We start from the raw sequence: 18,742 nt of genomic DNA on the forward strand, positions 1-18,742 counted from the left end.
TTAGGGTTTCCAGCCTTTGTCTTGCCTTTGTTAAGGTTCCCCAGGCTGTTATCTAGCTCTTTGGGACCATATTCTGCATGCTTTTTCACAGAATCACAGAACCGTAGGGGCTGGAAGGGACCTCCAGAGCTCATCGGGTCCAACCCCCCTGCCAAAGCAGGGTCACTAGGACAGGTCACACAGGTCGGCATCCAGACGGGGCTGGAATATCTCCAGAGCAGGAGACTCCACACCCCCCTGGGCAGTCTGTCCCAGGGCTCCCTCACCCTCACCTGGAAGAAGTTCTTCCACATGTTGGTGCGGAACTTCCTGTGCTCCAACTTGAAGCCATCGCCCCTTGTCCTGTCCCCACAGACACTGAGAAGAGGCTGGTCCCACCCTTCAGATATTGATAACCATTGATCAGATCTCCTCTCAGGCTTCTTTTCTCAAGGCTGAACAGTTCTTTCAGCCTATTCTCATAGGGGAGATGCTCCACTCCTTTAATCATCTTTGTAGCACTCCTCTGGACTCTTTCCAGGAGATCCCTGTCTTTTTTATACCAGGGAGCCCAGAACTGGACACAAGACTCCAGGTGGGGCCTGACTAGGGCAGAGTAGAGGGTGAGGATCACCTCCTTTGACCTGCTGGCCACACTCCTCTTGATGCCCCCCAGGATCCCATTGGCCCTCTTAGCCACCAGGGCAAACTGCTGGTCATGTTAAGCTCCTGCTTTTCTCAGCTGATTCAGTCCTGCTTTCCCCACAAATCTCATCCCTCTCCTCCTCCTCTAGTGTGGACTCTAAAGAAGCAGCTTGCCATTCTCTCCAGCATATCCGAGGGGAAACTGGAGTATTACTTTCCCATGCATCCTCATGAGGACTTGGTCCCTCCTGGAGGGGCTGTGGGGAGGGGATAAACCTATGCAGGAAGCCAGGTTTACAGAAGACATTCCAGAAGATTAGAATTAACAGGGCTGACAAATTATTTCCTGAACTGTTTGGGGCCTGATTGTGTTTTACTTATCTCCCTCACTGGGATGTGTTGGCCAGGAAACCCTGCGTGACTCCTGCGGTTGTCTCCATGCTGTGTCCTTGGTGAGGTAATACAAGGACAGTCTTGGGGTGAAGAACGTGAGGAGGACCCACAGCTTGGTCTCCTTGGGGTTTCCCACTGTTGTGTCATGTCCTCTGTTATTACAGAGTCAGAACAGTTTGGGTTGGAAGGGACCTTTGAAGGTCATCTAGTCCAACTAGACATCTACAGCTAAATCAGGTTGCTCCCAGCACTGTCCAACACGATGTCGAATGTTTCTGGGAATGGGGCATCTACCACGTTGTTGGAAAGAACTATTGCCAGAGACAGCCCAGGTGCTGGACTTTGCACCCCAGTTGGGGAACCAAAGCAGGTTAGGGATGGGACTTATCACCCTTGAGATGGACCATTGTGGATGTAAGGACACAATGTGACATGATGTGAAAAATGATGAAGCCACTAGAAGAAGGACATTGAGGGGTTGGGATGTGTTTGGAGAAGGGCAACAGAGCGGGGAAGGGGCTGGAGGGAAGGACTGATGGGGAAGGACTGAGAGGACTTGGGGTGTTGGTCTGGAGAAGAGGATGCTGGGGAAAGACCTGATCACTCTCTGCAGCTTCCTGGAAGGAAAGGGTAGTGAGGTGGGAGTTGGTCTTTTCTCACAGGTAACAAGCAATAGGACAAAAGGAAACAGCCTCAAGTTGTTACAGGGGAGGTTTAGATTGGAGATTAGGAAATAATTGTTCCCCCAAAGGGTTGTCAAGCACTGGCCCAGGCTGCCCAGGCCAGAGGTGGTGTCCCCATCCCTGGAGGGATTTAAAAGCCATTAGATGTGGTGTTTGGGGATGTGGTTCAGTGGTGGCCTTGGCAGTGCTGGGTTAACGGTTGGGCTTGATGATGTCAGCTCCCTGCCACTGACACCCCCCCCACACACACTTTTTTGCTCACCATGTTGGATTGAACCTTGGATCCCACCTTGTTGATGGATTTGGGGAGCCACTTTCTTCATCAAAGCAGACAAGTGATGCTCAGGCAGAGCTACCAGCCCAGGCACGGCCTGGCAGCATGGCCAGATCCTTTGGGATCACATTTCTGCAACAGGATTTGATGGGAAAGCCACCAGCCAGCTCAGCTGGAGTCAATCCATCATCACTGAGGCCACCCTCTGAATTATTGGGAAAGCTCTTTCTCACCGGCACAGAAGCTCGTACCCCAGGAACTGCGTATCTCAGTGAGGATCATGATTTATTTTCCTCTTTTTGAGCCAAACCAGCTATCTCTTACTTCTACCAGCACATAATTTGGGTCATTTCCTTGCTTATTTGCTTGCCACACTGTGCATCGCTCGGAGAATTAGGGATGCATGGCTGCTCCAAGGAATGCCGGGGGAGTATTTGCTCATGCCCATTGCTGGGAGGTTTTTATCTCAATACCCAAATAATACATTCCAACCTTTTTGCCAAATCACAGTCGGTTTCTGATGCATCCAGCTCCTGGTTTCCCAGTGATGGAGATGAACTGGGTCACAGTTAGTGGGGAACAGCTCAAAGTTGGGGGCTAGGAGCTACCTCCAGGCTACTGGTCCAGGATCAGTCACAGGCTGCGTTTCTTGGATGGAGGAGGAACTGCTGTGTCTTGCCTGGGATACCTCTGTCTCCTTACCTGGCAGGGCAGATTATCCCATGAGGAGCCAGACAGAATCACAAGGTTGGAAAAGACCTTTAAGATCATCAAGTCCAACCATTCCTGTCCTAAGCTAAACCATATCCCTAAGTACCTCATCTACCCTACATCAGATGTAGTGGGTGCCACCAGCTGATCAATCCTCCCTCTCCCCATGGAAAAGTTTATTAAGGGACCTCAGCATGCATCATGATGTCTGAAGGATACCAGCTCATCATGCTACGACAATCCCAAGTCACCTTTCGAGTACTCCAGCCAAGGGAGAAGCAAAACCCACCCAAAACTGGTCCCATTTGCCAGCTGCAACCCAAAGCCAACACTTGCCTAGAGCCATAAATCTCTACTTAAAGCTTGGCTTGGCTTTTTGGAAATGTCAGGTTTCATTAGGAACTTCTCATGTGCTTCTTCTTTGGAGAAGAACTAAGACAAATGACTATTTGGGAAACTCCAATAGTCCTTTGGCTGCAACTTCCTCTTAAATGATGCTGCATCTCTCCTTTCAAGAATTATTTAACGAATCTAGCCCACTCCCTGCCATTAAAACCTCTATTTCTGTAGCAGTGGATGCATTAGTTATATTGTTTGGGTTGTTTAATTGTGATTATGCACGTTCCTTGTGGAGACCCTGGAGAATGAAGCCCTTAATAAATCTCCCTCACTGCTTTGCTTGCCTTAGTGAATATTAGGGACTGAACCTCCTTGAGGTCTATGGGCTTAACCACCTCCTACCCACGCAAAGTGAATCAATACCACCAAAATTAAAGCCAAGCCCAGGCTTTAGACCCAGCACACTGATCACACAGAATCACACAGAATTACAAGGTTGGAAAAGACCTTTAAGATCATCAAGTCCAACTGTGATGCAATCATAGAATCATGGAATCATAGAACGGGTAAGGCTGGAAGGGAGCTTTAGAGGTCATCTAGTCCCACCCCCCGCAGTGAGCAGGGATATCTTCACTAGAGCAGGTCACTCAGAGCCCCAGCAAGCCTGACCTTGAATGTCTCCAGGGATGGGGCCTCCACCACCTCTCTGGGCAACCTGGGACAGGGATCCACCACCCTCAGGGTGAAGAGCTTCTTCCTAATATCCAACATGAAACTAACAACAGTAATGGCATTACTATTAACCCTAAAATTGCTACAGCCTCTAAAAACCCACCCATGGGTCCATCCCTATGGAAGGCAGAGACCTTCGTGCGATGCTCCAAATGGGCAGCAGAAGCTCCCTTTTGATTTTAAGGGTGCATTGTGGGTTGAGCTGCTGCAACATGAGGTAATTTTCCAGTAGCAAGGAAGGTTGGAGCACATGCGAGCAACATCTGATGCAGCTGTATGAGGGGGTGGATGTAGCAGATGGGGGTTGATGGGGATGTGATCCACCAAGCAACCCTGGTAGAGCTTTAATTCTTTTAGTTCCAATATCTGGTCAGGGACTTTCTTGACATATACAGCTTAAGGAAGACACCAAGCTGAGTGATGTGGTCAACACAACAAAAGGAAAGGAAGCCATACAGAGGGATGTTGACAGGTTGGAAAGGTGGGGCCAGGTGAACCTAATGAGATTCAACACTGCCAAGTGTCAGGTGTTGCACTTGGGCTGGAGGAATCCCAGACATATTTACAGACTGGGAGAAATGCTCCTGGAGAGCAGCCCTGCTGAGAAGGGCCTGGGGGGTTCTGAAGGATAAGAAACTCCCCATGAGCCAGCAGTGTGCTCTTACAGCTCGGAAGGGTGATGGGATCCTGGGCTCCATCAGCAGAGGGGTGGCAGCAGGGACAGAGAGGGGATTGTCCCTCTCTGCTCTGCCCTTGTGAGGCCTCAGCTGGAGTCCTGTGTCCAGAACTGGGGCCCCAACACAAGAAAGATGTGGGACTGTTGGAGAGGGGTCAGAGGAGCCACAGAGATGATCAGAGGGCTGGAGCACCTCCCCTGTGAAGAGAGGCTGAGGGAGCTGGGCTTGTTCAACCTGGAGAAGAGAAGGCTGCAGGGGGACCTCATTGCAGCCTTCCAGTCCCTGAAGGGAGCAGAGAAACAGGAGGGGAATCAGCTTGTTAAAGGGCAGAGAGTGGCAGGACAAGGGGGATGGAGTGAAGCTGAAGGAGGGAAGGGTTAGATGAGATATTAGGGGGAAGTTCTTTCCAGAGAGAGTGGTGAGGTGCTGGAACAGGCTGCCCAGAGAGGGGGTGGGTGCCCCATCCCTGGAGGTGTTCAAGGCCGGGTTGGATGGGGCCCTGGGCAACCTTGTTGTCGTGGTTTTACCCCGGCTGAGAGCCAAGATCCACGCAGCTGCCTGCTCTTTAAAGGAAAAGAGCAGGGGAAGAGGGAAGCGGGGGGGGGGGGGGGGGGGGGGGGGGGGTGAGAGGCAAGGGAAGGGAAAAGGAAGGGGCAAATAACCCCAAAACCAAGAAACTAAGAGGCCCGTGGGTTGGGATAAGGGTAGTTTACTAGGATAACAGAAAGATAAAATATAACAATGCTGACAGGACTTTAGAGCAAAAATACATCAAGCTGTTGATACACAATGCAGTTTCTCACCGAACCCACAACTCAGGCCGTGCCACCCAGAGCTGTCCTGGAACCCGACCGTCCCCCAAGAACCGCGCGTCCCGGAGCCGCCCCCGCTCCTCCTCCCGTCAGCCCCCGATATCCTGGGCAGGACGTAACTGGCATGGAATACTCTCTTTGGTCAGCTCGGTCACCTGTCCTGGCTTCACCCCTCCTTTCTCATGAAGAGCTGAGAAAGTCCTTGACTGTCTGACAGCAACTAGAAACATCAGGGTGTTATCAGCACTACTCCCATTTTAACTCCCAAACACAGCATTCCATCCGCTGCTACAAATGAAGTTAACTCCATCCTGACCAAAACCAGGACACTTGTGTAGCTCCAGGCCTGGAGACCGGTGGCCCTGCCTGTGGCAGGAGGTTCAAAACTCTGTGATCCTTGGGGTCCCTTCCAACCCAGACCAGTCTGTGATTCTAGGATTCTATGAAATCTCCCCTGGAACCCCCACTCAACCTGTAAAATTAAATTATTTATGGAAAAATGCGAAGAACCAGTGGGAAAGAAACCCATTGCCATGCATGATTGAGAAGGGGGAGATAGATGATGCATCTCTTTGCAGGTGTGGTACCTAAAATGCTTCTCAGTCCTGCATGCAGGAGTCTGTGAATGATTTATTCCTGAGTGCACTGGGGTTTAAGGACATGGATGCTACTTTGAGATGTTTTAGGATGAAGTTTCTTTGGCTGTCTGGGAAATGAGGCATGAGACCCCAAACTATTACAGGGTGATTTGGTTTTGGGGTAATGAGTTAAAACATGGGGGGCTCACAGAGGTCACATTGTGCATTGGTTCAGTGCAGTGATTGTATCGCTGAGGAAGCAGATTATTGCATGTTGCACCGTTGGCTTGAGAGTTTATCTCCAGAAACCCGCTCTCCCCTGCAAGCCCTGGCTTCCAGAGCACCAGCTGATTTTTCCAAACACAGCAAAATGCTTATTTCCAGCCCATTTTTTCCAGTTCCTGTTTGAATGAAGCACTTCTGGGCACATCCCACCTCATTTGCTCATCTTGGCTTTGAGTACCATGCTGCACATAGGGATGTTGTGGGACATCTAGTAAATAATGATTGCACTCAGTTACTTCTTTTGTCCCAAAGCTCTATGTGGAGGGGTAGGAAATGCTTTGAATGCACCCAGGTTTGCTGCTGGGCACAGGGCATTGGTCTTGCATGGTCTGCAGGTCATGCAGCTCAAATACAGGGGTGCAAGATATTTTCACAGCGTAGAATCATTGAATCACAGAATGCTTCAGGTGGGAAGGGACCTTTGAAGGCCATCTAGTCCCACCCCCTGCAGTGAGCAGGGACATCTTCACTAGAGCAGGTCACTCAGAGCCCCAGCAAGCCTGACCCTGAATGTCTCCAGGGATGGGGCCTCCACCACCTCTCTGGGCAACCTGGGCCAGGGATCCACCACCCTCAGAGGGAAGAGCTTCTTCCTAATGCCCAGCCTAAACCTCCCCTTTTCCAGTTTAACCCATCAATCCTCATCATATCACTCCATGCCCTGGGGAACAGTTCTTCCCCAGCTTCCTACAGGCACCTTTCAGGGACTGGAAGGGGCTCTAAGGTCCCCCCAGGAGCCTTCTCTTCTCCAGGCTGACCCAGCCCAATTCTCTCAGCCTGGCTTCACAGCAGAGCTGCTCCAGCCCTTGGATCATTATTGTGGCCTCCTCTGGACACGCTCCAACAGGTCCATGTCCTTCTTGTGCTGAGGGCTCCAGAGCTGGACACAGCACTGCAGGTGAGGTCTCCCCAGAGCAGAGCAGAGGGGCAGGATCATCTCTCTCGATCTGCTGGCCACACTCCTTGGGATGCAGCCCAGCATGAGGAATCCATCGATGCACCACGTTTCACTAATCATTTCAAGAAGGTTTCCTAGGGAGAACAAGCTGGACTAATTAGCAGCACTAAATAAACTAATAGCTGGAGGAGAAAGGAGAATTCCAGTTGCATTTTAGGGTTTTTTTAAGTGTTAAAGATGGTTAAGGCATGTTTAAAGGCAAGGGGTCATTTTCTGGGAGCTGGAGTAAAGCGGTTCATCAATAATAAAGGAGCTGGTGATGGAACAGCAGCAACGCTGGAGCACTTGGGAAAATGAAATTATGGGAATTGCCTTAACGCTCTGCAAACTGCCCTGGTAATTTGCTTAAAGGAAACATCCAAATGCACTTTAATATTTCAAAGATTTCCTTGCAGCAGATCTAGTAAGCTAAAGCCATGCAACCTAAGGACTTGGGGAGGTGTGGGGGGGCAAAACGCACCCACCCAACCCATTCATACCTGGTGAAACATAATGTGGGATGGCAGGGAACAACATTTTGGCCTCCTGGGCTTTCCTGCATCTCACCCACATCTGCAACGCTTGAGGGTTCAGCTTCATAGACTCATAGAATCCTAGAATCATAGACTGGTCTGGGTTGGAAGGGACCCCAAGGATCATAAGAGTTCCAACCCCCCTGCCACAGGCAGGGCCACCAACCTCCAGGCCTGGAGCCACACAAGGTTGCCCAGGGCCCCATCCAACCTGGCCTTGAACACCTCCAGGGATGGAGCAACATCTTCTTCTTTCTTTTATTCTTTCATTGAAAGCTACCTCCTGCAACAGGCTCCTTGGTTATTGTGTGGTGAGGTGCTTCCCTTCCTTTGTGGTGGCTTTGGGATGTGCCAGGACTTGGGTGCTACCCTCATGGGACTGCTCGGATCACTGTCCCCAGCGGGTTGAGGGTGATAGTCCCTTAAATATTGAACCCCAGCTTCAGTCCAGCTCTCACTGCCCCACTTTGCTGGGACAGGATGAAAAGGGCTGGAGGGAAGGTGATGGCTGCTGCTCCCCTGGTGCAGCCTGCCTCCATGGTGCTGGGGAGCACCCCCTCTCTGGTTTGGGGTCCCCAGGCACCCAACTGTGCGGACCCTGAAGACATCTATGTATCCCCCTGCACCCCCGTATGCAACGCCCTGCACCCCCTACGTACATCCCCTTGCACATCCCTCTAACCCCTGTGTGCACCCTGCATCCCCATGCACATACCTGCATCCCCATGTGTAGTCTGCACCCGCTGTGCACACCCATACTCCCCCCCAGTCACACCCCTGCACTCCAATTGTGTATCCCCTGTGCAAACTCCTTCAGAGCCTCTGCACCCCCTGTGCACACCCCTGCACCTCCGTGCACACCCCCTGCACCCCTCTTGTGCACCCCCTGTGCACACTGCGTCACAAACTCCTGCAATCTCCTGTGCACCCCCCATGCAAACCCCTTCACAGCCTGTGCACCCCTTGCACACCAGTGCACACCCCTGCACCTTCCTGTGCAATCCCTGTACCCTTCTTCTGCACCTACTCTGCACACCCCTGCACTTCTGTGCACATGCCCTACACCCTCCTGTCCACACCCCTACACCCCCGTGCCCCCCTGCACACAGCCCTGTACACCTGTGCACCCCCTGCATCCTTCTGTGCCTCACCCTGCACCCTCTGTGCACGTCTCTGCGCACCCTCTGCATCCCCTTGTGCATCCCCTGTGCAAACCCCTCCACAGCCTGTGCACCTCCCTGTGCAAACCCCTGCACCTTCCTGTGAAGACCCCTGTGCACCGCCCTGCATCCCCCCGTGCACTTCCCTGTAAACCCCTTCATCCTCCTGTGTCCCCCTGCACCCTCCTGTGCACACCCTTGCACCCCCATGCACACCCCGTGCACCCCCCCGCACTCCCTGTGCACGTCTCTGAGCACCCTCTGCACCCCCTTATGCACCCTCTGTGCACCCCCCCTTTCAGAGCCTGTGCACCCCCCTGCACCCCAGTGCAACGCCCTGCACCCCCCTGTGCACCCCCTGTATGTCTCCTGCACCCTCTGCACCCCCTTGTGCACTCTCTGTGCACAGTCCTTCAGAGTCTGTGCACCCCCTGCACGCCTCTGACCACCCCCTGCACCCCTGTGCCCCCCCCTTCAGAGCCTGTGCACCCCCTGCACCCCTGTGCAACGCCCTGCACCCCCCTTGTGCACCCCCTGCATGCCTCTGAGCACCCCCTGTGCACCCCCCTTCCGAGCCTGTGCACCCCCTGCACCCCTGTGCACCCCCCTGCACCCCCTTGTGCACCCCCTGAATGCCTCTGAGCCCCCTCTGCACCCCCCTTCAGAGCCTGAGCCCCCTCTGCACCCCTGTGCACTCCCCTGACCCCTGTACACCCCCTGCGCACCCCCTGAACGCCTCTGGGCCCCCTCTGCACCCCTGTGCACCCCCCTGCACCCCCTTGTGCACCCCCTGCGCACCCCCTGAACGCCTTGAGCCCCCTCTGCACCCCTGTGCAACCCCTGCAGAGCTTGTGCTCCCCCCGCCCCGCGCACCCCCCTTGCGCACCCCCGTGCGCCCCCTCACACCCCTCGGACCCTCCACACTCCCTCGCACCCCCTGCACCCCCTGCGCACCCCGTCACGCCCCTTACACCCCTCACACCCCGGTGCTCGCGCACCCCCTTTCCGCCTCCCTGCCCCCCCTCCCCCGCCGCCGCTTCCCGCCCTGCTCGCCGCGCCCCCTAGCGGCCGCGGCGCGCGCGGGGCGTGCCCAGCCGCCTCACGCCCCGCCCGCCGCTCCATGGCGGCCGCTCTGGGCGGTCTCCGCCGCCGGCGGGGCGGGCTGTTGGCGGGTCGCGCGTCCCCTCAGCGGGGCGCTCCCGAGCCGCGATCCGTTGCCGCCGCCGCCGCCTTTCCCCCACGCTCCCCCCCGCCCACAAGTCGCTTTCCGCCTCCCCCCCGCCCCCCCTACCCCGCCGCTCCATCCCCGCCTTCCCTCCACCGCCTCCCGTCCCTCCCCGCTCCCCAGGGCCGGGACTCGGGACGCTGCTAGGCGCCCGCCCGCCGCTGCCTGCGAGGAAAAGGCGGCCTCCCCCCCGCCTCACCTCCGTCTCCCCCCCCACTCCGTTCCCCACCCCCGCTCCTCCCGCCGACCGGGACTCGCCCGCCGACCGGGAGGGAGACGGTCTCTGCCCGCTCCTCCTCCTTCTCCTCCTCCTCCTCCTCCTCCTCCTCCTGCAGCGGGGGCCGCATCCTGCTGCCGGGGGGAGGGAATTGATGTGGAGACCCAGCGCAGCACCATGCAGCCGCCGCCGAGGAAGGTGAGGGCCCCTCTCGCCTCCTCCCGGGAGGCCGGGGTGTGTGGAGGGGGTTGGGGGGAGCAGCGCCGGGGGGTGTGTGTGGGGGGTGTGGGTGGGTAAGGGAGGCGGCGGTCCGGTATGGTTGGGGCTAGGGGGGTGGGGGATGACTGGGATGGGGTGGGTTTTGGGGCAGGGTGGTGGTGGTGGGGTTATGGGGGGATTAGGGGAGGGATGAAGGGGTGTAGGGGTACCGGAGGTGGGAGATGGGGGGTGGGGAGCGGGGGGGGGGGGGGTGGGCTCTGCAGCGGTGGAGTCTAGAAGCAGGTTAGGAGAGGGAAGTGTGAGCAGGGAAGGGGGTGGTGGGGTGAATCGGGGGCGACGGGCTCTGGCCCAGCAAGGTGGGAATGTCTGGGGAGGGGGTTGGAAGCTGGGCACGGGGGGGGTGGGATGGGTCAGGTGCGGGAGGTAAGCTCTGCGGAAAGGACTGGTGAGGAGAGAAGCGTGGGGAGGGTGGTCAGTGGGTTTTGGGGTGGCCATGCCACCGCCATACCCACCAGAGGATCTCCACGTTGAAAGGAGTCGATGATTGCAGAGGGTTTGGCTGTGTGGAGGTGTTGAGCCAAGTCTTGTACCGGTTGCGGGGTGCCGCTGGCTGTATTTTGGGGGCTCGGCTGGGTTTGGGTGCTATGGTGAGTTGATAACAGCCAAGCGTTGGGTTGGTTGTCTTGGAGCAGAAGGTCACGTCTGGAGTTGATGCGAGGATGCAGGCTATCCCAGCGTGTACCAGGAGTGCTGGCAAACAGGGGCAGCCAAAAGAAATGTGCAACGTACGTGTGCTGGGAACGATCTGCAGATGCAGTGGGGAGACTTTTTTGTGTCCCTGCATCCCGTGGAAATACGGGGTGCTTTGCACTTGGGGGGACCCTGGGGGGCTGGCGTGGGAAGAGATGTAAGAAGGAATGTGGATAAAACCCAGGCTGTTCTTGGCGTGGCTTGTCTGTGTGAGCAGGTTGTTATCTGGGAGGCTTGAGCTGTAGTGGGGTCTTGAGGGACGTGGAAGTCTGATCCATGGAGATTTATGGGTTAGTTGCTTCTTCAAGGGGTTTCATGTGATGGTGTGTGGGTGACGGCGAACGAGGGCCAGTGAAGCGAGTCTCTGGCTGGAGAGGCTGCTCCTTTACAGGCACCATGGAAGGGGAGTTCTGTGTTTTGGGGTTATTTTTCACACATCCTTTGCGATGCCACCCGATTTGGGAGGTTTGGGCCGTAATTATTTACAGTCTGATTGTTCTTAGCTTGCTAGATGGTTTGGGGTTTCATATGGGGAGTTGAGATTTCAAGGAGAGGAGACTGCAGGGCTCTGCTGGGTGGGCTGTATAATAGTGACTAGGAGGGATGGGGAGGGGAGGAAGACTTGAGAAAGGAGCATAAACAGAAATCCCTTGTCATCCCCCGAGCTCCCCAGTAGCCCTGGCAGGCAGCTGCAGTGAAGATCTCTCCTTGGCTCGTTCCTGCCTCTCGACCTCTTGTTTTGTGGGGCTGGACTGTGCTTTTGTTAAACTGTTCCTATTTCTATTTTAGCTGGCATTTGGTGGCTTATTTATGTTACAAGTTTGTCGTTCTTTTGCCTATATGATTCCATTTGAGATTGTTTCCATTACATGGGTCGTTCTGTGCGAGTTTGTTTATTTTGAGTAGGGCTTTTTTAATCTCCAAATAAAACCCAAAAAGCTGAAAGTTCCTATTAAAAATAGCTGCGTTTTCAGCCTGGAGTCAGGGGTGTACATGTGATTTATTTTTTTTAATCATGTGAAAAATTTCTCTTTATTTAACGTTGTGATTAAAGAAAGGGTGTTTGTTGCTGGGGGGATGTTTTCAGCATTAAAATTAAGGGGTTTGCTACCTGATGAGATTAGAGATAGATATATATATATATATATTGTTGCCTGGCTAGCGAAGAAGAGAGATCTCTGTCGCCTTCCCCTCTGAATTCTTCATCCCTCTTCCCCCATTACAGTAACTGTTTGGTGTTTCTGTCCTCATGAATGCATAATGCCTTCAGATAACGCCAGTGATCGGTTTTTAGGCTGATAACTTGTGATCACTAGTGGGCTTAAATGCCAAGACCTCTTCTTTTATAAAAACAAGGACCCCAAGGATTCCCTTCTGAAATCAGTTCATCCCACATACCTACGCTGGTGGTATCAAGCAGGTTCCCAAAGTGTTAAATTTGTAGCCTCATGATCACAAGGCTCAAAGCAAAATTCCACCAACACTAAAAACGTTCAGGCCAACCTTCAGAAGCCTTTCATAGAGGGCTGGTTTGATCTGAAGCAACTCGGTGTGGAAGCTAGCTTGAAATAATAACAATTGTAGCTCAGTTTAATACATTTCAGAATTGTCTGAAGTGTGAAATATCTCTGATATATATATATATTCTTTTCCCCTCTGTGGGCTGCTTTTTTCTTTCTCAGTAAGCAAAACCCTTTTGTTGCCCATGAGTTACCCTCCTGGGTTTTGGAATAAAGCTGTACTTTCATTAATGGTTGGGTGTAAGCATGAGATTCGTGCCATGTACAGTGTAAGCTTGCTGGGGTGACAGTTTTTCTTGAACATCATGTAGGGTTAAGCTTCAAGTTCTCTACCAAAACATGCAATTTCTGAAATATATAAAGGACAAGAATTGGGTTTTATTTTTCTCGTTGAGATTTGACTTAAAATATACATGGTCTGTGTTTTGTTTTGGTTTGTTTTCCCTAGGTGAAAGTTACACAAGAGCTAAAAAACATTCAGGTCGAGCAGATGACAAAACTTCAGGCCAAGCATCAGGCAGAATGTGAGCTACTTGAAGATATCAGGTAAGGTTACAGAAATTGCTACCAAAATTCCTTTAAGATCCAGTTTTTTTGGAAGAACATTGGAGTTACAAAACTTCAGGAACTGACGATGGAATTTCCTCTTTGGATTTCCTGCTTTTAGGCTGTTAAAGTTTTGACACAGCTGGAAATTATAACTGGAGCTAACACAATGCAAACCATTTTGTCTTCTCTTCAATGGGGGAAATGTTTAAAAAAAAAAAAGAAAAGAAGTCACAAACAACATGCAAAAAGCATTGGCCTTTTCAGCAATATTTCTCTGTGTAATAGATTGAGACTTTGATTTACTGGTTGTATAAGAGGCTGCTAAAATTATTGAAATATTTTAAAGCCACTGGTGAGTTATGTTTCACTAAACATCTGGCAGTGTTCAAGGCCAGGTCAGATGGGGTTTTGGGCACCCTGAGCTGGTGGGAGGTGTCCCTGCCCATGGCAGGGGTGGGAACTAGATGGGTTCTGAGGTCCCATCCCACCCAAACCAAGTCTATGACTTTTAACAGCGCTTTTAAATAGATTGTGTTTTTAACTAAAAACTTACTATATGGTATTTGAGTTTAGAATTTAAAACTCTGTGTGAGTTAATATCAGTAGAGAAAAGTCAATATTGATTATAGGGATTTTATTATTCAGTGTACCCAATGTGATTGGTGCTCATGAAGTTAAAAGTTTGCTTTTAACAAAGCACAGTGGCAGTGGATACCTGGCATTATGATATGGGAGGTTAATTGTTCTGTTCAGACTCCGTTTCTAGGGTGGTTCTTCTGTGAAGTGTTCTGCAGTGAGTTTGCCGCTGTTTTGCTCTTTTTGGCAGTGTAGAGTCCACCTGTTAATTATTTAAATGAGATTTCTTGCTTTGTCCTGGTATATAAAATGCAGATGCGTCAACTTTGACAGGTGACAAACTGCATCACCCTCAGCACCCTCTCTTCATAAATCAGAATCCTGAGCCTTCTTTCCCCCTGTTTCTCTCCTGTGGGTGTTGAAACACTTTCTTTGCATGGGAGTGATCGCAGCGTTCGTTTCCTTAGATTAAACTGAGTGACTGCCTGGTGTTTAACTAGCAAACGCTGAGTAATAAGTAACAGCCTGTTCCAAGGAATTTTCCCCCTTAGAAGCTTATTTTTAGAGCATCTAGACCAGGTACTGCTGCTCTAGTCCAAGTCTTGTTAGCATTTCCTATTTTTTCAGGAGCTTGTAATTATTTCCTTCTGGATTCAGCGGAAAGGTGTCATATGAGTTACTAGCTTGTGGATACAAAGCCAGGAAGACACGTGGAAATGCCAGCCCTAAAGGGTGCCCAGGGAGACTGTGGAGTCTCCATCTCTGGAGATATTCAAGACTTGTCTGGACGCCGACCTGTGCAATATGAGCTAGGGAGCTGCTTTGGCAGGGGTGTTGGACCCGATGATCTCTCGAGGTCCCTTCCAACCCCTATGATTCTGTGTGATTCTGTGATTTTTCTTTAATGTGATTTAATTTCTACAGTTGATTCAGTTTGTAAATTTTAATATTATGGATTATGAAGCTGTGTTAATGTATTTAATTCCCTAATGGTCACTAAACATACGTAGCCTCCGCTCAGCATTCCTGTTGCAAGCAATCTCTGTGTTTGCAGAATCATTGCTGGGATTTACAGATTAAACATTCTTTAAACACAATGTGATGTGATAGGATGTGACAGCTCCATCGTGGCGATGATTTGTTCAAATATCAGATAACAGACTAAGAGAGAACAAGAGAATTTTTTGCTTCAAAACACTTGCTAAAACAAAACCCCAACCCAAACTTGGTTTGGGATCGTGTTTAGCTGCAAAGGAGGACCCAGGCTTTGAAGATTTGGTTACTGTGTGGGTCAGTGCCTGACACCCGGAGGAGAAGTTGGGTGTCAACCTCGTCATCTCGTTACTCGTGTCTTTAATGAGTGTATTCAGGATATGCAGCCACCCTGATTCTGGAGCATTCCTGAAAGCAATGCTCGCTGGAACCACACACAGGACCTTTTTTTGCCTCTGGAACAAGGAATGATTTTTATAGAAAGCACCCTGCTGTTACCCAAAAAGTATTAAATTTAAAGTGAGTGCAGTTTGTTTATCAAACCCTGGGATGGTTGGTGTCCTTTTGTAGCGCTGTTGGAGCTTTCAAGCACTGGGAGAATACAACTTTGGGCTCTTGCTTTATGCTGCTCTGAAGTTGTGCAAACTTAACTGCTGCGGTGGCAACACAAAAATCCCCTGAAGACTTGGTCTGCAAGTTAGTGGCTGAGAATGCAGGGTTTAAAATGTTAAAATATTACAAATAATTACTGTATCTGTTAGCACAGAATTGTAGGGGTTGGAAGGGACCTCAAGAGATCATCGGGTCTAACCCCCTATATAAATGCAGGTGTTTAAATTACACACGTAACACTTCCAAACCATAGTATTTCTGTAGGATTTAAAACTCTTATTTAGGTTTTTTCACGGTGTTTTGGTTTTGTGTACAACTACAAAGAAGTGATAGAAGGAAAAAGTTCAGGAAGGTCTCTTATAAGTTCTAATAAAACACATCCATTGTCGGGTGTATTAGCAGATGTTTTTTGGCAGCCTACCAGACCCTAAGCATACTTGCCATTCCAGTAGCTTTTGATATCTTTATGCAAAACTGAGCACTGCTTTAAATGTTTGTAGTTTGAAGGCTTAAACTTGAAGTTTGAAACTTGGACTTGTTTGGGGAGGGGGAAGGCTGGCCTGCTCTCTATCCAAATGGGATTCTTCTGGGTCAGGGTCCAGGCATATAGGTGGAACTACATTTTCTTCAGCTTCTCTGCAGGTACACAGAATCACAAAACATTAGGAGTCGGAAGGGATCTTAAAAGATCATCCAGTCCAAACCCGCTCCCAGAGCAGGATCACCCAGACTGAATCACACAGGAACGCATCCAGGATCACGGGGTTTGAATGTCTCCAGAGAAGGAGACTCCCCAGCCTCTCTGTGCAGCCTGGCTCAGGGCTCTGGCACCCTCACAGTTACAAAGTGATGATGCCATGTTCTGTATGCAAGGATGCAGATCCAGGTCCTGGAGACCAGGAATAAAAGGCAAGGTGTTTTGCTTGTGGAAATCCTACCTGGGACTTGACAAAACTCTGCTGGTAGCAGAGCAGAAAGCTTTCCTGGGAGTTAGATGACTTCTCACCCAGCGAAAGATTCCGATACCCATTATAAAACCTACTCAAATATCCCTTGCAGCCTCACAGACTGCATTGTGTTTCTCTTCTCTGTGGGAGCTTAGTAGCAGGAAAGCTGGAGGATCTTTTTATGACTTGACAAGACTATAATAAAAAAATGTGTTTTGAAATGTGTTAGCAAATAGGTTTAAAAATACATTTCTGTGTTTATAATCTGTTTGGCTTTCGTGTTACATTTCTTCATACTTGGTGACTGGGGAATTTGTGGAACAAGTGATTCAGGATGCTTTTAGGATCATTGGCTCAGTTTTAGGCATGACATATGTTTATCTTCTGTAGCTCACTAAAGCTACCATATCCTTTCATGCAGTAGATCCGTGCTGGCATTGCTATAAAAAGATTGTCTTTCTGCAACTGTGATGGAGAAAGAGGTTTTTCTCCCTGGAAGGTAAATGTGGGCTTTGTTGGTTGTGAACCAGAAATCCTTCAAAGTTTCTCCATGGCTGGAAGTACTTCTTCACTCTGTCCATACCCATCTTTGTCAGATATTGTCCCAGGCTGCCAAGGGAGGTGGGTGAGGCACCATCCCTGGTGGGGTTTAAAAGAAGAGTAGATGTTGTGCTTGGTGATGTGGTCTAGTGGTGGACCTAGCAGGGCTGGGTAGACGGTTGGACTCGATGATCCTGAAGGTCTTTTCCAACCAAAACCATTCTATGATTCTGTACATGGCTGCTTTTAGGCAGGAAGTTCTTTGGTTTGGCTTTGGATTTTCTTTTCCCAGGAGCCAGCTGGGTTATAAATGGCTGAATTTCTCAGAGGTGTTGGCAATTTTTGTATCCTTTATTTTGGTTTTAAAGATTGCTGTAGTTGCTTGGTGGTAAGACATAGACATACTTTAATTTGTGTGTGTGTGTCTGTGCACGTGGCTGCAGAACTGTAAAGAGTGCATACGATCCATGCTTTCACTCATATTTATATGTGATGGGATTCACAGAATCAAAAGGTTGGAAAAGACCTTTAAGATCAAGCCCAACCATTCCCATCCCATGCTAAACCATATCCCTGAGTACCTCATTGGGCCTTTTTTTAAACACATCAGGGATGGTGACAGCCCCCTCCCTGGGCAGCCTGTTCCACGTTCCCACAACTCTTGCAGGGAAGAACTTTTCCCTCATGTCTGAGCTGACCCTACCCCGGCACAGCTTGAGGCCATTTCCCCTTGTCCCATCTCCTGTCCCCTGGCTGAAGAGACCATTGCCCACCTGGCTGATTCCTAAACTCCTTAGGTGATGGCTGCTTTACCACGAGTGGTATCTCAAGGCCTGCTCTACAAAAGCACTTTGTGCCTTTAGTGGTTTTTGCTAACACATTCTAAAATCAAGGAATCATAGAATCACAGACTGGTCTGGGTTGGAAGGGACCCCAGTGATCACCAGAGTTCCAACCCCCTGCCAGAGGCAGGGCGACCAACCTCCAGTCCTGGATCTGCACAAGGTTGCCCAGGGCCCCATCCAACCTGGTCTTGAATACCCCCAGGGATGGGGCACCCACCACCTCTCTGGCAGCCTGTTCCAGCCCCTCACCACTCTCTCTGGAAAGAACTTCCCCATTATACCCAATTTAAACCTTCCTTCCTGTAGCTTTTAAAAACTTACTTGCTTTTGTGTTTTGCCAGAGAGAATGAGATTGTGGTTACGTGGCTCTTCTAATCCATTCAAAAGTCCGGACTGCTGCTGAAGGGCCAGCTCCACAACTCTGCTCTCTCCTTGTTGGAGAACAAGGATGGGTGAGCCACATGGATTAGGGAGCTCACCCAACTGAAATCAAACCTCTTCCCCCCAAAATAGGATAATTTGGGGGTAAATCCATTCCCTGCTCCATCTTTCTGTGTGGCTGTGCGAGGGCCACCGCTAGCATCAGAGGAGGAGGAATGAGAACCTGAGTGAGGAGAGGGAAAGCAAGACTGTGCTGTAGCAGCCCAGCTCACATGGGATTGAAGTCACCATATAGCTGCAGCCAAATGCTCCTCTAGAAGGCACAGCTGCTGCTTTGTGAGCTACGGAGCTGGAAAAGCCACCTTGTTTAAGTCTTAGCTAATTTTCTGCTGTCTGGATGTGTTGATCCTCTGTTGCTTCATCACTTTAAGTCAGTTGACTGTGCAGTGTGTAGAAAATAGATGTAAAGAGTGCATGATTTCTGGCCGAGATGGAATAGCAATGTGGTCTTTTTGTTTGCTGGATCCCAAATCTAGGCTTATAGCACTTTCAGCTAAATTCGTGGTGTAAAAGGAATTGCCAAAATCACAGGCTCACAAGCTTTGTGTGCTCCTCACACAATACAAATAC

At 50.7% G+C, this 18,742-nt stretch overlaps 1 protein-coding gene across 1 annotated transcript in view; it reads left to right on the top strand.

Annotated features, from left to right (window-relative positions):
• Positions 1 to 10,296: 10,296 nt before the first annotated feature.
• The window catches only part of FCHSD2 (FCH and double SH3 domains 2), a gene marked incomplete at its 3' end in the record, with an annotated part of 184,739 nt that continues 176,293 nt past the window's right edge, over positions 10,297 to 18,742 (top strand). Inside the window, exons 1-2 of the mRNA XM_084266759.1 lie at positions 10,297 to 10,378; positions 13,118 to 13,215. Coding sequence (XP_084122885.1) covers positions 10,358 to 10,378; positions 13,118 to 13,215 — 119 coding nt within the window. The 5' untranslated portion in view covers positions 10,297 to 10,357. The remainder of the gene's footprint in view (positions 10,379 to 13,117; positions 13,216 to 18,742) is intronic.

The sequence above is a fragment of the Gallinula chloropus genome (genome assembly GCF_964237585.1).
Source record: "Gallinula chloropus genome assembly, chromosome: 1".
NCBI classification, from domain to species: domain Eukaryota; kingdom Metazoa; phylum Chordata; class Aves; order Gruiformes; family Rallidae; genus Gallinula; species Gallinula chloropus.